This window comes from Manduca sexta, chromosome 27 (assembly GCF_014839805.1).
Source record: "Manduca sexta isolate Smith_Timp_Sample1 chromosome 27, JHU_Msex_v1.0, whole genome shotgun sequence".
Lineage (NCBI taxonomy): Eukaryota > Metazoa > Arthropoda > Insecta > Lepidoptera > Sphingidae > Manduca > Manduca sexta.
The window spans coordinates 17,652,886-17,671,853 of NC_051141.1; the positions used below are offsets into that span (position 1 = coordinate 17,652,886).

At 35.4% G+C, this 18,968-nt stretch overlaps 1 protein-coding gene across 1 annotated transcript; it reads right to left on the reverse strand.

The window, feature by feature from the left end:
- Window positions 1-117: 117 nt before the first annotated feature.
- LOC115447461 (solute carrier family 35 member C2) lies at window positions 118-18,127 on the reverse strand. The gene is made up of 6 exons (XM_030174503.2): window positions 17,772-18,127; window positions 14,996-15,283; window positions 12,542-12,794; window positions 11,385-11,551; window positions 10,645-10,835; window positions 118-9,984 (listed from the first exon to the last, which is right to left on the reverse strand). The coding sequence occupies exons 1-6, from the start codon at window positions 17,955-17,957 to the stop codon at window positions 9,861-9,863; spliced, it is 1,209 nt and encodes a 402-aa protein (XP_030030363.1). The 5' UTR covers window positions 17,958-18,127; the 3' UTR covers window positions 118-9,860.
- Window positions 18,128-18,968: the final 841 nt, after the last annotated feature.

An 18,968-nucleotide genomic window follows, 5' to 3' on the forward strand; every position in this document is an offset into this window, starting at 1 on the left:
CCCCATTTTGATGTAGAAACAAGAATTAAATACGGAAAATATGGTCGGCGCCACACACATCTCTACTTCTGGCTATGTATATTGGAATTCCATTAAAGAACTAAAAAAATACGACAATTTGATAAACGCGCGTTTAATACAAATTCAACATATACAAAGGTTGAACCTTGGTTAACATCATGGCAAGATAAATAACACATCGACTTTTCAAATTTTTTTGTTTATTTTTTTTCTTACAATATTTATATAACTAGATATACCAGCGATAAATGTGAATCCATTATAATTTACGTATGATTTAATGCAGAACGCAGGCGACGGTGAATAATCGGCCATCCAAGATTGCACGAATAGAATGCAAAATGGGAATAAAATTTTATTACATAATTGAACTGTTTCGTGTACAAAATAAAATGTATCCCTTTTGAGACTGCCCTAAGCGACTGACGTGATAAACCGCGTTGAGTCTCCATAAAATCGGAGACTAAATCACCTCGACTAGATTCACTAATGGTCCGATAAAAATCGGTTACCGACAAAAAACGGTCGTCTGCGATTTGCGTAAAGCACACAATGTAAAATAGTTTTACAATAATAAAATATAACATATTAACACATATTACACTTCATTGACTTTTTTTTATTTGGTCGCTCAAGTCCCAACATGCGCACATTTTAATAAAAAATAACGGAATCCAGTAACAGATTAATTGATTTTAATGAGTATTACAAAGTTTATTAAATTGTATTTGTAATACGTTGAACAACAATTTTTAAGTTTTCACTACGCTTTACGCTGTACAGATAAACATTTACGGAGTGAATGTGAAACATTTTTAAAAGAATTTAGACAAAAAATTAAACCAAGAAAAAATCCGTACGTTCATTTAAATTCCACCAACTTTAACTGGATTCCGCGGGATAACCCTCATTGCAAATAAAATATACAATTAACAATAAACTTTAAATCAAAAACAATATACATAAAACACAAAATTTTGTAGATACACGGTTTTACGCTGGCGACTACTCTAAGCCCTAACGAAATGACTATTTTGCGAACTTACAACTAATTTGCCTATAAATATAAAAACTGTATACGGGTCACAAAATGTACCAATAATTAGTTCATTGTAACGTATTGAAAATTTTATTATACTATTCTATTTTAGGAATCGTGACAATTGACCGTGTCAGAGTCTGAGAGGAGAACTTTATAAGTCACTATGGAAGTGATGCATCCGATACATGTAATTAACAGTTATGATGTGCTCGGAATCCAACTAACAGCGTTCTTGTAAAACCAAGCCATACAAACTAAATCAATTGTCGTGGACACTGCCTTTGTGAGGCTCACTGACAGCCAACAGGCAAAGAAATTTAAACTAAAAGGCGCTTTGGTTTGCGTTATGTTATCTTTTAAAATCCCAACCCCATTTCGCAAAGCATATGAACGGTCTCGACTTCAAGCCTAGAGCCTGTCTTGTATAGTTAAATATGTCCTTGAACAGCGAGTTATCATGGTTCTCCGTAGTAAGTAGATCACTTTTGTCATGAATAAGTAGAACTAATTGTTATTTAAAGGGATCGTAAAGGCTCACAATTTTCTATATCACTAATTTAAAACATATCTGTCGACGGCATTAGCTTCCTATATAATGATCCGTCGTTTTAATTAAACGGTCTCAATCACTTTTTCCAATCCACCGCGACAATAAAACAATCAAGTCCTTTTGTCATGCTTACAAACGCCTTAATCTGATTGGTTTATTTTCGATATCGGATTGAGATTAGGATTGGGATCGTTTATTGAAAACCGTCGTAAGTTTGTAATAAGTAGACATTGCTATCGGTATTCGGCACATAGCACAACAGTTCCACAAAAGTGATTAATCGGATTTGCAGCACGAGACATTTGTCTCATAGTATAGTAATTATTAGTATCCGGGTCCAGGAAAAACTAAATATTCTAACTGATCGATCGCGTTCTGTGCCTTCTACAAGCACGGAAATTCAATATAAATAACTTATTATTAACATAGACAGAGGAGCATACATTACTGTCCAATTAAAATGGAAGCAAGTTTAAACATTTTTTTTATATTAAATTGGAATAGGGCAAGGAATGTGTTAACCAAAAAATCCTGAGTAAATGTATGTTAAATTAAATATAGTTTACAGTACTCGAAGATATTCAACTCGCGTAATAATTTTATCTACCTAATTTTTGACTTTACATGTATGTACAACTTTGGCTTAGTTATTGCTGTATAGGGACTTTTTTTTGGGTCAAAAACCCAGTAATTTAGAACATATTAAATTGTTTACCTCCACGTATATGTGCGAGTCTAGAAAACGACATTGAGCTTCTAAGCGGGGATTATATAAGGAAGAAAATTTGAAGTCGACTTCCGCAAGTATTTTTGCTGTGTAGACAATCACAGTAAGTTGATTGTTGCAATCGTTTAAAGCTTGCTGTAATTGCAGCAAGTCGCGAGTATATAGAACTATTGAAATATTGCCGCTAGTGTAAACGCATTTGGAAGTTCTTGCGCAACATATTGCAAGTGTCGGTATATCATTTGATGAACACACAAAATGGACAAAGTGACTGACATTAAAAATAAACTATTTTTCGGATTTATCCCGGTTTTAATATCCTAGTTTTCTCCTGACGTTTCGAAGACTTTGCAGCCTTCATGGTTGCGGGGGGGGGGACTGAGGTGTTGTTCATCCGCAAAGTCAAAGTTACAATCTACCTACATTTTACAATTATACAACTTTTTAAATTTTAGCTGTTGGTGGTCCGATCTACACAGAATGAGCTCACAGTGTCTTGAAGTGACTCTGACAAGTAATGTGATTTATTATGTGGTTGAACAATTTATTTGTATGGTAAAGTCAGCGACATATAGCGAGGCACTGATTACTAATCATATTTTTGTAAATGTATATGGATATTAAAATATATTAAACACACCGAATTTCTTTTCTTCACGGTCGTAAACTGCGATCAAAAAGTATAATAATATATAGTTTGGTAAATTTCATGTTGAATTGAATATCTAAATGAGTTGTGTATTTTATTGCTGCAATTTGCATTTGGACTGATCTTTGACGGCAAAAAATTATTTACTTTTTGGAGTTGCTACCTGACGTTTCTTTGTTTTATGACTAACCCTCGGGTATTTCTTTAGCAAGATTATAGGCACATAGAAAATAAGCTAACCACGATAGAACACCATCTCATTATTTGATTTTAAAGTCGTCCAAAATCTGTGTAAATGTAGATTTCTTCCATTAATACGAGGCATATAACGATTTTTCGGGATGGTCATTTAGTATGGGCGTTTTTCTTATATTTTGACGTTGAGTTAAATTTTAAGGCATTGTGGTTATTTAGAAATAATATTTTTCACTTTAAAACGATTGTCATAGTTAATATTTCGAAGGTATCAAGCAAGTAATTGGTAGACTTCTTAAAACCCTACATTACGTTCCTGTCAATTTACCAATTTTCAAACCATTCAACATATTCGATGGCTCCTAAGTATACTATCTGAAAGGGTAATAAATGAAGATTTTCTTTTAATTAGTTTGGTAGTAAACAGTGCCTAAATAACGAAAAACTAAAAAAGTCAAAATCACTATATTATCAGATACGATAGTTTACTTGGGAGCCATCGGCATTGTGAAAATTAATTAATGAATCGATTGTTACGTATATAAATAATCATAAAATAACATTGACATCTCTATTCGGATACCGCCTTATTGTATCTATGAACATTTCGGAATATCACCATATGGTACTTACGTGCCTGTTCGTTGTACGTTTTATGACTAAGTAGACAATTTTTTTTACAATAAATCCATTACATATTGGTCCAATAAACATTTTGTGCTTTTACATTACAAATCTTACTTACTAAATTATATAAAAATAATATGTACAACAAGCCCGTAACATGATTTATCAATTTCATGATAAGCAGGCTACTCAATATTTGAAAAAAATGCACGTTTTACACTAGGCGACGTTTGACGCGCAACATGACGTTCGACATCTTTGGCAATGTTGCGCAACAGTGCACGCCGTGGTAGACTAATCCAGACGCCGCGCTCTGTTCTGCAACTTCGATCAAGTTGCGCATTTTAGTCGGCGAGTGAATAAATTAAAAACATATGTAAATATTGACCTGAACTTGATTGACCATAAACATTGACCTGACTTCGACGACAGTTTCTTTACCATTAAAAACTGACCGCCTTATTTATAGACGTTTTTTATCTAAGGACGGAGCATTGCTGTGATCGCAAGTCTGTTTCTCAGTGCTGACGGCATGGCAGCCTTCGCAGTGCGTAGACATAGGGCCGTTGTGATTGGCTAATATTGAGATACGACTTAAATCTAATTGGCTGTCAGATAAACAAAGCTGAACAAACAGCAAGCCGTCAGAAAAACAAAGCTGAGAAACAGACTTGTTATCACAGCAATGCTCCGTCCTTAGATAAATAACGTCTATGAATAAGGGTGCGATGGTATTATGATAGCAACACAATTTTATAAATGTACTTGCACCTTGCATCACGCCGAGTGGGTGGACAGAGAGATCAACGTTTACTCTTCGTTACATACGCTGCGCTTTCAAAATATTTTATATCTAGTTAAAACTTTAGCTATGCACCTTATTGATTCTTATTATGTATTAAATCAATTTTGCTGTTGATTTCACACTACATAAGAGGTTAAAAGAAATATTTAAAGCAAGTTAATGCTAATGATATCTAAGAAATGGTTGCCTTTATCATTTTAATTATCTCTCTTGCTGTTTGCATTTTCATTAGGCTATTCTTCACTCAACATGAGGTGTATTGAAACACTTTGCCAATGCCTCAATTTTTTAAAATTAAAAAAAACATCGAGACCGACACGGCTATGTGTCTTTTAAACCGTAAGGTACATATCTAATATTTCAATTAAATACAACTAAGAAATGCTTACATTAAATCTATGTAAAATTTATACTATTTCTCACTATTAACTTCATTGTGGAACATTAGCCGAAGGCCGATCGTTTGGAAAACAATTACTTATGCAAATCGAATATTCTAGAAACAATCAAAACATTATCTACAATAATAGTTATACAATGTGTGGTATTGTTTCCTAATATAAATGCCTCTCAATATAGCGCACCATAAGAATTACAAAGGGGCAAATGCAACCAAAATTAATTACGCAATAATGCCATAAAATCTTTTTAATTTTGTTGAATGCTATAATATTTAAAATAAATTTGCGATTCCTTCACTTACCGTCATTGTTATTACTGTGGCGACAAGACAATGTATAACTATTCGACATTGTTAAAAATATTAATAAAAATATGTACTACAGTGACGCCGAGATAAGAACGTGTGTGAAGAAAAACCTTTGTACCCCTTTTTAAGAACATTGCGCGCGCGCAGGTGTGCGAAAATTGGCATAATTAAATTTTATATTGAGTGCAGAAAAATATAATTTTTGTATTTGTTACGGACATTCGTACTTCGGCTGGTAGTTAATATTAATATTTCACGATTACTTTTTCTGAACATTAAGTGTTATGAAAAAGAGATAAATGCTTAAGAGAGTGCGGAGGGGCAGGGCGTACTCTAAGCGTTACTATATACTAGGCACTTGTTATATAAGGTGCGATTTTAATTAGGATCGTTGTTTACCTATTAACATGTATCTAGTCTACGTCAAATGAGTCGGAAAGTGCTTATGAACTAATTGACTGTTATCAAATGTATTGCTTTTCTCCAAGTTAAGTACAGAAATACTGATAAAACTAATTGAATGTTTAATTTCGTATTATTACCAGGTTTGAAAATGTAAGATAGAGACTGAATAAAAAAAAATAGAAGAATATTTGTTTCAACAAATACAAGTATAATTCAGGAATAAAATGTTCGTTTACATTTTATTATAATCTCTAGGCAAATTATTTATAACGTGATTACACGAACTAGAAGTCGACGTATTGACTGCTTGACTAAAACCTGATATCCATAAACGATCCCAATCCTAATCTTTGATCCCATCACGATAAACCAATCACAATAAGTCATTTGGAAGCGTGTCAACAAATCTGTGTTCTGATTGGTCAATTATCGCGATAGATTATAAAAAGCTAATAGGATCATTTATTAAAAACAGCCGTGAATAAGTTAACTATTTTTTTATTTACTAATTTAGACAGTTAATGTCATCTATATAATACAAATTACATTGATAGGATGAGTTCTAAATTTCAATCGAATGCTAATTTACCGCGCTAAGCTAATTTGCAAAAAGTACTTGATCTATAAATTTTAATTATAATTGATATTTCGTAGGTAACTTGATTAGTAATTTGAGTTTTTCATTAAATGTATTTATATTGCCCCAGTTCTATTTTTATTTAATTAAGAGGCGACTTCATGTGCGGAGATTATACTAATCGAATAAGTATTGCTTATGACGCAATGGAAGACGACCGATGTTCCTAAACACTATAATTGTGCGCTATCTACCGGTAATCACTATTTAAGGCACCAAATGTAGTACTAGTTTTAATGTATTTGTTTCTACAGACCAGCTTGTTAGATATCCTATAGTAATTGTAGAGAAGACCAGTCCCGGAATATTATGTATAATTAGTTAACTATTAACGTACTAACTTTATGCTAACGTTGGTGTGAAGTAAATTTATTTATGGAGCTATTTGTCTAAAGTGTATATTAATGCGTTTCGTTTTTTTTTTTATGTGTTTATAAAGATAAATTTCTACCGATACGGGAACGGTATAAACATTAAATTTCGTATTGAGTATTATTCTCAAGTACAGCTGTCAAAACTGTTTAAGCGCAGCAACCAAAACTGCTCGAGCGCAGCAACCAAAACTGCTCGAACACAGCGGCCAAAACTGGTCGTATCGTAGTATGATAAAGATCAAACACTGCGTGTCAAAAATCGGTGCGGACTTGAAATAATTGCTATTACTAAGCGCCGTTGCAAACCTAATTAAATATTGTTAAGTTACGCCTACACAACAATTATTACACAATAAAGATAGCGTACACGTACCTTTATATTTAATCGGCCAAACTTTGCTATAGAGACGAGGACAGCTTCTTTATAATTAGACGAGCCATATCTAGGCTAGTCTAGACTTCTAATATTGTTTGATCTAAATTAATATATCAGCTGAGTTATTTTAAACGCCTACTAATATTCAATAGCAATATATCAGAACTTTGGATTCAACTGAGACCGTGCATCACACATCGTAATACTATCATATGCTGATTTATATAAACCACATCAATGGTTGGAATAAACCAATAAAAAATAAGTCTTTCTTTTGCACGTGCACGGCCATTTGGCCCCACTGCACCTGATAAGCGGAGGGGGGAGCAATTAAATGTCTACTGACGAAAAATGACTGCCTGTCGTCAGTCGGTGTGTTGGAGCCGGATAGACACAGGCTGGTCCCGGAACGCGACACACTTACGTGGGCCACTGCAGCGGTTTTTAACACCTTGTGTACAGTGGTCGCTATCCGAGCGGATATAAAATACATCCTACCATCCGCAAATAAATTGTAAACAATACAACTTGATTCTGATTGATCCAGTGTTTCTGTCATCCGAATTCAACGATTGAAATTGTTTATCAAAATCAGCCGATATTCGACGATCGCTTATTCAATCTATATTATTCTGATTTAATTGATTGAATGCATTTCCGAACATAACCCTTTAGACAGTTCTATTTTATATCTGCATTCTTTTTCACGAGGATATAAACACTCTTTTAAACGTGTTTTGAAATCTTAATATGTCGAATAGGAACCGGATATTAGTATGCCTAGTGTACGCCCTTCCCTTCCCGATCGGCCTTCAAGGAATGTAGAGGGAGAAAGATGATCAGCGCTGACGACTCAATCAAAACGGACATTTATAGACTTCCTGATAAATGTGATATTCATTTAACAAAGCAGCAAAACAAGGAATGATGCGTGCGATTTCAACCGTATTAGAAAGTGCCGTTTCAACCGTATGAGTACTGTCAAATGCAATCACCGTTATTCCATCGGTCAGCACTGACGTCTACAAGTTAAATTAAAGAATACACACAATATCGGAATGTCCAGGTGTTTTGGAAATTTGGACACAACTTGCAAGCGAAAACATCATTTAGGCAACATTTCCAGAAGGTATGTTTTCCTATCAATATAAGATTTAACCGTTAACGTGCAATCAGAACTGTGACCGAACCGTACATACAACGTAAAAATACGTCAGTCACAAATGCTTGTTAAGCCTCATTCGGACAAGATCAGATCAATTATTACGAGAATAATTGTCAAACCATTATGGCTAGCAATATTTTTTTTATATTTGTTCTAAAGGCTCGTATACGACAAAGTGGGCGAGAATTGCCTCGCATGTCCAGACAGAGTGACTTCTATAAGCAATAATTGTATATGATTATTGCTAGAAATAAACGTTCCGTCTAACCACCGTTTTCAATAAACAATCCCAATCTCTTTTTTCAATCAATCTCAAAAATGAACCAATCAGAACAAGGATTTTTTTGACTTCTTACAAATGAGTTATTATGATTGGTTCATTGTCGGAATCGGATTGAAGATTGAGATTGGGATCGTTTATTGGAAACAGCTGTTAATGACGCTTTAATGACAGCTCACGTTCCTGCCACCGCATTGAGGCTGTATGGTGTGTGCCAAATATGTAGTAGATTAATAAATCTACTAACACTCTAAATTTTTTAAATACCTACTCCTTTTGCCTTCTAGAACTCAGACATTTTAGCAAGCAAGTGTACCTAGGGAGAACAACAAACAAAACAACAAAAATAACAAAAAAAAGCTTTTCACAAAAGCCACTTGAATAAGTAATTGAATATAAGATTAGATTAGTATAAAAATACGACTATACATTATAAATATAACTTTATACATAATTTTATCTATTTAAATTCGAATATATTCGTTTGGGCTACAAGGAATTTCAATATTAAATCATAAATGCAAAGCGTTAGAGTTTGTGTTCCTTTGAGAAAAATTACCCCATTGTGAAGTTAACCGATGACCGAACGAAGAGAATAAATAAATAAATTAAGTAATATAGCCGTTCCTGACACAAAACCAGGATTTTGTCACACACCAAAATACCAACCATATTGGGGTCTATTTATTCATTAATAAATATGTGTACTTTTAATACAAAAATATTAACATCAGCATACTGAATTGCTTACGTTGCGTACATTCCTGTCGCCCAAACAAATTTCCAGTGACTTGACATGAAACCCTCAAGAGAAGAACGTTTATAAAAACAGGCAACGCCTCTAGCGGAATATCGAGGTACTACTATCTCGTACAAAATCGATTTACAATAAGGATACGGTTGAAAATCAGTTTGGAATGAGACTTCAATGACAATCACCTGATGGTGTGGTCACCACTGTCAATGCATATACCCAGTTGTTTAAATTCATGAATCCATTCCACCTTACTTACTATATTAAATCATATTTTCACAAGGGTCGATTTCGAAAGTAATAAAATAGTAGTCGACAAAATTTCAACTTTCTTCATCCTTTAAGTTTCATAACAAACTGAATTTCTTTAGGACCTACTCAGAAACAGCACGCATGATAGGAATTTGAATTATGTTGCCATAAACCAAGCGTTCACATTTCGTTGTCACCTGCACTGACCACAAAACAACGGAATGTGAACAAGTTTAAATTACAACATTGTTTCGTAGTGTGTCGATCCTAGGTGAACCTCTCCAACTTATCTTTATTTACCGTCCCTTCTCTGAAGCACTTGGTACAGCACCACGTTCGCGTCCACGTCACTCTCTTCACTGAGCCAAGTCTTCTCTTTGAGTAACGGCTCATCATGCTCGCCGTCTTTGGGTGACCTTAGGGAAGAAATATAATAGTTACAGATGGAGGCACGAGTCGTGAGCACACTCGTGATTGGTCAATCCATGTTTGGTGCGATTGATTACTTACAGCGGTTTTCAACAAATGATCCCAATCTCAATCTTCAATCTGAATCCATCAAAATAACTCATTTGTAAGCATGTCAAAAAAACTGTATTGATCAATTTTTGAGATAGATCGAAAAAAGGGATTGGGATCGTTTTGGGTTTGATTTAAAAAATAAAAGGCAAACAAACAAACTCCAGCTCTATATACATACTGCCGTACTAAGTTCAAAAACGGTATCTCAAAAAAAAAAATATTAATTTTTGTTGTCAGATACCTTAAAAAAATACGCATCCAGTGAACTTACCAAAATAACGGTATCTTATTTAGAACTTGTTGAAAAAACCTTTAAAAGAGTTTCTCAGTTTTACATACAAAACTATAAATCTATATTTCCAAAATTGCGATTATCTCGAAATAAGGTTTCTCTGACACACCGCTTTTCCGCTTAGCACGGCAATACATATGAGTTCTAAAATGCCATTCATGTTTCCATTCAAAAAACGTGATGAGCGTGCGATTCGAGACTGTCGCGTAATGAGCTGGACACTTAGCACGGCAGCATACGTTCCACCTTTATTTCTTCTCACCTGGTATGACTGATAGCGTCGAAGTCGTCAGCGTCGATCGCTTGCACGGTGCCCGCGACAGCCTTGATGACGAGCAGCTTGTGCACGATGTGCCCGATGATGCCGAGCAGGCACACCGCCAGACCCACCGCGTTGATCGCGCTCAGCTGGTCACCACTCACCTGCACCGCCAGCACCAAGATGCACATCTCCTGTGTTGGGATATTTGAAAATGGGTATTAATATCGATATATATGTACTACGTACAAGATTTGGCGTTCCGAACATTTACTGTGTTCTATTGAATTGAACTTCAATCCATACAAACTGACTTTAGTATGGTCAATATTGACTGATTGTGGACGTAAATAAAAAATATTTGTGTAATAAGTAAATTTTTTTGTTGTTCAAATGAATAAATTTCACCTATGACCACCGACATGATTACAAACTATATTCGATATATTATAATTTATCAAGTATCATTTCCATCTCAAACTTACACGCAGTTAGTTAAGCTGGTGATAGGATGTTTGTATCAGTCGGATAAAGTGTAAAACCCACCGAAGTGGGCCGCGTATAAGTATGAGGAATTAGCCTGTGTACATCCCATCTCAAACAGGTCGGCACCATTGTGTTCACGGTGGTGATCATCTCGTCAGACCACACCATCAGACACCATTCCACCTACCATCAGATGCAGTGAAGTGACTTCGCCGAGCCCATCTCAGAAAACTAACAAGAACAGATATAGAACATACCTTGAAAATGCCAGCGATGGACAGCGTAAGGCTGGAGGTGTATGTGACCACGAGGAATTCGCTGATCTCCATGGCGAACGCGAGGGTCGCTCCAACAGACACCTTCAGGATGGTCGGCATGAGCCGCTCAGGCGGCAGCGCTGCTAGCTTCAGGAAACAGTCGTACCCTGTGAACACATCACCATCAATATCAGCCCGTATAAGTCCACTGCTGGGAAGGTCTTTCACGCCTTTGGAGGAATGAGAAACATACGCCCGTATTCAAAAACGTTATTTATCTAAGGATGGAGCATTGCTGTGATAACAATCTGTTCTCTGTGCTGGCAGCTGGCAGCCTTCGCAGTGCGTAGACATAGGACCGTTGTGATTGGCTAATATTGAGATACAAGTTGAATCTGGTTGGCTGTCAGATAGACAAAGCTGAACAAACAGCAAGCTGTCAGATAAACAAAGATGAGAAACAGACTTGTTATCACAGCAATGCTCCGTCCTTAGATAAATAACTTTTATGAATACGGGCAATAGTATTTAATTTAGTATTAGGGCGTCTTTAAATTAGCCAAGCAGCAAGGAAAATCCACATTAAAAAAACACGCGCGACTGCCGCATGGAGCTTAGCGACTAATTGACAGCACTCTTAGGTCTTTTACTATAGCGCCGTTTGTGTGGAAATTCTTAAGGATTTAAAAATGACCGGGGCTGATTGGAAGCCGCCCTTAGTAATTAATATATTTATAATACTGAGTAACAGAATTATTTGTAAAAAATAGGAATCACGGAAATCCGCTAACAAAACTAAGAACAATCACGGTAATTGCATAAAAAAAATAATTAAAAAAGTTGAAATCCAGATCTACATTATTTTTTTGGGATTTCGTTCATCAGACATTCTTATCATCGCTATGATAAGGAAATGTTGACATATCGATAACGTCGCTTCCTCTCCCGCACTCATCTAAATGTTATTAATCCTCACAAACCGGTAAAGTAATTAAAAGGAGATTTAAAAATACTACTGTGAAACGTAACAAATTTTTCTCGTATCAAATTGACTCATGCACATCGTAAACGGAATATAAACTCTAATTTTATAATAATAAGTTTAAAAATAAATTATCTAAAATTCTTATTTATTGTTTATACTTTGCCAAGCTCACCCTCGAACATGGCTGTAAACGGCAGCAGCGACACGAACATCCACGGCTGCACGTGGAACACCATGTCGACAGGGTTATGCAGCCCCAGCTTACTCTTCTGCATGAGGAGCTGGGCGAAGGTCCAGCGCAGCCCGGCCGCGAACGACGCAAGCAGCAAAAAGTTAAACCCTACCAAGTTGAACTGAGTCGCCTTGTAAGTGAACATGATCAGCCCGGTGGATATCATCAGCACTATGCCGACGAGTGACCATGACTGGAATGGGGAGAATGGGGGTAAATTAATAAACAAATAATCTGCAATATTTATTCAGGATTATGAAGTAAAATAAAAAAAATAATTAAAAAAAAATCCAATGCATGAACATAAACAGGACACTAGACGCTTCTCTACAATTGTTAACGTTATTAGAAAACAAAAAAATCTATGAGTTATTCGATGTATGTAAATTGTGCAAGTAAGAATTAAATATTTTATACAATTAATTTTATATATCACTTTCAGATTGGTATAGTTTGTGTAACAAATATTTGAACTGAAATACGGTTAGGCGGTCACCTCAAGTATAAAAATTGTATTGATATTTATTATCCACATTGCCTCTTAATTTTGTCTCGTAATGTCGTTTATATAATCGGTTATCTATGAAATTATGAATACACAAATATAAGGAAATAAAAAAAATACTTTAATACGTATCAGTGGCAAAGGGTCTCTATAACCCGATCCTGCCGGATTCTCTTTATGTACAATTTAATTATCATTAGAATGAATTGCAAACCGCATTTATGCACATTAGTACCTCGTTGTGTTGGATTCTCTTTCGGAAACGTTCACCTTTCGCCACTGATATGTATCGAATCATTGTAGTCTGTGCTTACTTGACCTTATGGTCCATAACTTTATTTAAATATATTATTTAATATATTTTATAAGCCATCCGAAATCGGGTCAGACTTTGAATCGATCAAAATAAATCTATGTCAAACAAACTATTGCAACTGGTTCATTTTCGCACGCTTCTTGCACGATAAAAAAGAGGCTTAGTAGTATAAGTATACAATGTATTTTATTCACGCCCACCAACTTTTCCAAGTCATTAGCTCGCCCTTAAGGTGACATTTCCCTTATTTATAACTTCTGTATCGCCTCACACCTGTCTATGCGTGGCATATCACGCCCTCGCGCAATCTTCACACTAGGCCACGTTGTTCACGCATGATAATCTGTTCAGTCGACTGGACTAGACAATAATCTGTTAAGGCGCCGCCGACTTGCAAGTCGTAGGGAATTGATAAACTGTCTAAAATATTCTTGAACAAGATTTCGTCGCATATTCTGTGCAGATGTAATTACCCGGTAAAAATGACCCGCTGCGGGCTTCTTCAGGATAAAACGTGATGGTCAGATTTAAAAAGTAAGGTTCCGAATCGTTGAATAGGCAGTAGGGCGTTTTTTTTTACATTTCTGTAATACAACGATAGTTGGTCAAGGCCANATGAGTAGAACTGTGACCTCAGAGACAGAATGGGGATTAAAAAACAGTATGCTTGTTGAGGCTAAGATGAATTGTGACGACATACGCTAATATCTGTCTACCCTACATAGGTACAGGCGAGATGTTTCAAATATAAAATATACATGTGATCTGCTAAGTTTAATCAACTCAAGGATATTAATAAGGGTTGTCACTTACTCTTGGTAGGAAAAAAGAATTAGGGTCCAATAAATGGATATGCAGAAAACTGCAACAGGTAATGGTAGTAAACGAAGAGGTAAATTTTTTTGTCCATGAGGAAATTAAAGTACATCTCGTGACATCCAAATACACAACCTTGTCAATCGTTAAATAAAAAAAAAACTAGTTCACAAAGCTTTAACATTAAGTATTGTACAATCTAGCATTAACATAAGCAAAATTGTACATATTGCACTAATATTACTTATACTTACTGTATATTCGATCTTCAATTTTGTTAAATTTCAGAGCATACCAACAGCTAAAAGCTTGTAGTTTTTTTTTTTTTTAACGTAGGTAAATCATCAGATGTCTATCTCCCGCCTTTCGTGTCAGACTTCTACTGACTAAAAACCTACGGTGTTCCCATCCTTTGCCTATGTGCCTAGGTCCAAGATCCGATGGCATTGAAACCTAGGCAGGCACCAGCCCTAAAGGGCCCCGTCAATGACACTGACACTGCTCTTCGAGGCGCGCGTGGAACACTACGCGCCGTACACACGTAAAGCTTGTAGTTCACATAGAATTATTCAAATCTGATAATTATCATTAATTATTATTAGTAAAAGACAGCATTAAGTGATATTGTGTCTCCACATTTACAGGTATGCGGTGAAATGGAAAACCAGAACACATACATTTATAGGCAACCAATTAACAATAAGTAATTTAACAAACAATTTAAAAAGCAAATAACATCTGAACAAATATAACTTACTTTTTTCTCAAGTCCGAGCAGAATGGCAAATCCAAGTATGAAAATTATTGTGGTTGACTTTGTCATGGTGTACAGGGATATTGTCACCAGCTCCAGGCCCCAGTTGGAGAACCCTACGTCGATACCGCTGGCCAGGCCAGTAGGTCCTACCGATCGGAGGCAGGTGACAAACGGCAGCACCAGCTGCGGGGTGCCTGTAGCGCAGTACAGCACCAACCGGACCACTACTGACAGCACCCACTTCACTATCAAGTGGTACATCACCACTGTTAGTGGGAAACCGAAATCCTGCAACGGGAATAGGTTTTAAAGATCTCAGCCAGTTTTCGCTATTCCGTTTTCTATGAACAGTCATAATCGATACCATTGATTACATAGCGGAAAAGGACCATTCAAAATAAACTTTGACATTGTTACACTTGACCTTTTTCCCATGATTTATTCTTAACATTGGATGGGTTAGTTTATTGGAATCGGCCATATTCAATAATAAAAAATAAATACTATCGTATCCTTGATCATGATTTGAATTAATAACACCAGCACACTTGTGTGTACATTATAATATAATATGAATAGTGAGTGCCCATGCGCCGATGCCATTGACAGCAAACTTCAGAGTGAGTTCGAATTAATCAATAACACAAAAAAGTATAAGTCAATGTAATTTTACTTAAAGATATCAATGATATTTTTTGATCCCTCAAACAGCAATTAGCAATAGTTATGCAACAGTAATGGCATCAACTAACTTATATGCAGTAATAAACAAAATTGCCAAATAGAATTCATTCATAAAATTGTATATAACTGTTTGCTACTGTAGAACTCAGAATAAGCCTTACTGCATGATGACTCCATAAGGCTACAAAGCACATCACAATGGGGGACAAGATATATAAGTCTACCATAGCATAATCTATAGCCAGTGATGTCCACACAGCATCCAATATACCTCATGTCACATTGTGAACAAAAAAACTGGCACTTAATTTAGGAAAGTACACCTGTTATCTAAATAAAACAAGCAAAATAAGATAACACAGTATTGTAAATAAGGTTTATTGTACCAGATAGCCAATCAACTGCTGCCGTTATTTTGATAATGGAAATGTGCTTTCAGAAACTATTTTTAAACACAATGAGAGCAAGTTCTTTGAAGGTGGTAGGAGTTACAAGTGTCAATAAACATGAGATACCAGAATGTTGCATAACAAAGAACTTCTGAACAACACTGTGCCTCATCTTTAAGATATTGGACTTAAAATAGATTAAACAAATGCTATATCAGAATAACGTATAATAAATTTAACTTTACGTAATGAGGTAAAGTTTACTGCTTACAATGTGTAATGAAATGTGTGATATGGCAATGCTTAATAGGAGATTAACAGATTATTTTTGTATCAAATAGATAGATATCATTACAGTAATGACTGTTTTCATTAACCAGTCCAAATCATAATCTTTGGTTAGATCCAGAGAATAAACGACAATGGAATCCGGTTATAACGACTCCGGATGTAGCGACGCATACGTTACAACAAAATAGTAAGGTCTTTTTAAATAAATTCATATAAAATGCATGTCGTTCAAAATGACTATCGGATATAACATACAGATTCGGTGACCCCTTCGATGTCGCTATAACTGGTTTTCACTGTAATTTAAATAAGTAATTTGTAAACATGTCAATCAACAAGTTGTGATTGGTTAATATCCATGTTGTACTAAAAAAGCAATTGCAATTGTTTATTGAAAATGGTTGTATATTTATAGTTGGAGATCAGGTCTGGCCAATGTGCAGCAAGACATGATCAAATTATACCAAAAATTTCTAATATGACAATTTTAATTTAATATAAATAAAAAGGTTTAATATTTTTATCAAAAGTTCTTTTGGATTTTAATCCCATCTTATTTAAAAGCCATTTATTCTAATTACGCTATGTTGATAGGATATATTTTACATCTTTCTGGATAGCGACCACTGTGCACATGGTGCTAATCCCATCACAGTGGCCCATGTAAATGTATCACATTCGGAGATCAGACTGTGTATATCCTGTTCCAAAAGGCTAACATAATTGTGTTGACTGTCCAGGCAATGATCTCTCATCAGTTAACATTCTATTGGACCCCACTCTACTTACCATCAGGTGCAGTCACTTTGCGGTGCATGTATAAAAAAATTTAATAAATAAACCCCATATTAAGTACCTAAATCATGAAAAAAAAACACACTCATTTGTTTACATTTTTGCAAGTTGTAAGGAAATAGTTATTAGAATTGTGAAGTGTGATGCCTACATGGGTGCAGTCATTGTCACACAATAATAAATAATCTATTATAAAATTATCTATATAAAATCCAACTCTTCTTAGGACTATTTGTATTTATACTTGTATCCACTTTATGTGCTTATAAGATTTCTTTTTACTTTACCCCTATTTCTTATAAGACCCAATAAAAATCGGAATCCTATAGGATTCTTACTAAGAAAAATAATGTTTAACAAGAGCATCATTGAGTAAAATTAAAAATGTATGAATAGTGCGGAAGAACAAGCTATAATTTTACATTTCGACCATATTTTTAGAGCATTCGAAAAACCAAATATTTTACGAGCAAAGCTGCGAAAATCTTGATGATAGGTCCCATATTCGTGGCAGAACATACCAAGCCCTAGTTTCATGGGTATAATTTCAAGAAGTTTTGAAAAGTTTCTTCCGAAAACATGGAAAACACAAGCCAGGCGGCTGCCTAACGACTTACTTTGAGAAGCCATCTCTGATAGAAAGTGAGGCCTATCGACAGCGAGAAGTAAAGCAGGATGAGCCCAAAGGACAACAGGCTCTTCTGCACGCAGACCTCGCGCCACTTGCTGCGCGGCTTACTTGTAAACACATCATCTTCAGCATCCCCTTTCGTGCACAGCTGTTCATATTTCGCCACCGGCATGGCTTACGGAGTGTGACAAAACGGCTTTAAACAAGCCACTCTGTCGCATAGCAGCTATAAATTACGACAAATAGTCTTTTTCACCCATAAAAATGTAATTACTACTCTTTTGAGTCTGTTTTTCTTTTATCAACCGTGCCAACTGACAAGTGCCAACCCTTCGAAGCAATACGTACTACAACTACTAATGTTACCAGTAAAAAAAACATAGCTTACAGTGTTTTCAATACTAATCATAAATAATTGCTCGAATGATTCGCCAGCTCATCTCATCTATACGTCTCTTGCACACGTCACTGTTTTTACCGCAGGTTTTTGGGTGCTTCTTTAAAAAATGATTCTTTCTTTAAATATTCTTTTTGCAGTTTTAAGAAAACATCGAAATAATACTTAAAGTTTTTGCTTTTTTACTGATTTTAAATGATGGTATGACCATAATAAAATATAAGCCATAAAACATGTACTGAGCGTTTATAGCAGAACATACTAATATAGAGTTATATTTAACTTATGGCTATAGCTATACTACCACGTTTAAAGGCAGTGCGAGCACCTAGAAGCCTTCATCACGAAGGGTCAGAGCACGCTCCCTGATCCTTGTCTCGCCCTATGATCGGGCCGACCAGTCCTGTATTTATTCGAATTATATATTCTTTTATATATAATTAACATACTAGGTAGATATTACAATTGATTTTATTTAAGCTTTTTAAGATAGGCAACAGCTTGCCTGTGCCGTCCATGGGCGACAGTGATCACTTACCATTCGGTCGTTTATTAGACCGACTGCTTTCGGTGGCATTGAAAAAGTTACAATGGATTTTTAAACCAATTCAGATACACTTTCATGTTAGAGCCAACTTGTACCAGGAACCTGTAAACAAAAATTAGAGATAATAAATTTATGATGATACAAGTACATACATACCATAACATATCATAATTTGTATTAACCGAGACATTTCAAAATATGTTGGCAATCGAGTGATTCGATTAATACATCGTATAAGC

Bases quoted from the DNA above. Each gene is read 5' to 3' on its own strand.
- LOC115447461 (XM_030174503.2), bottom strand. From the start codon at position 17,957: ATGCCGGTGGCGAAATATGAACAGCTGTGCACGAAAGGGGATGCTGAA. The intron at 15,284-17,771 runs GTAAGTCGTTAG...TTCCCGTTGCAG, and splicing joins ATCAGAGATGGCTTCTCAAA to GATTTCGGTTTCCCACTAAC. The intron at 12,795-14,995 runs GTAAGTTATATT...TCCCCATTCCAG, and splicing joins TGCTCGGACTTGAGAAAAAA to TCATGGTCACTCGTCGGCAT.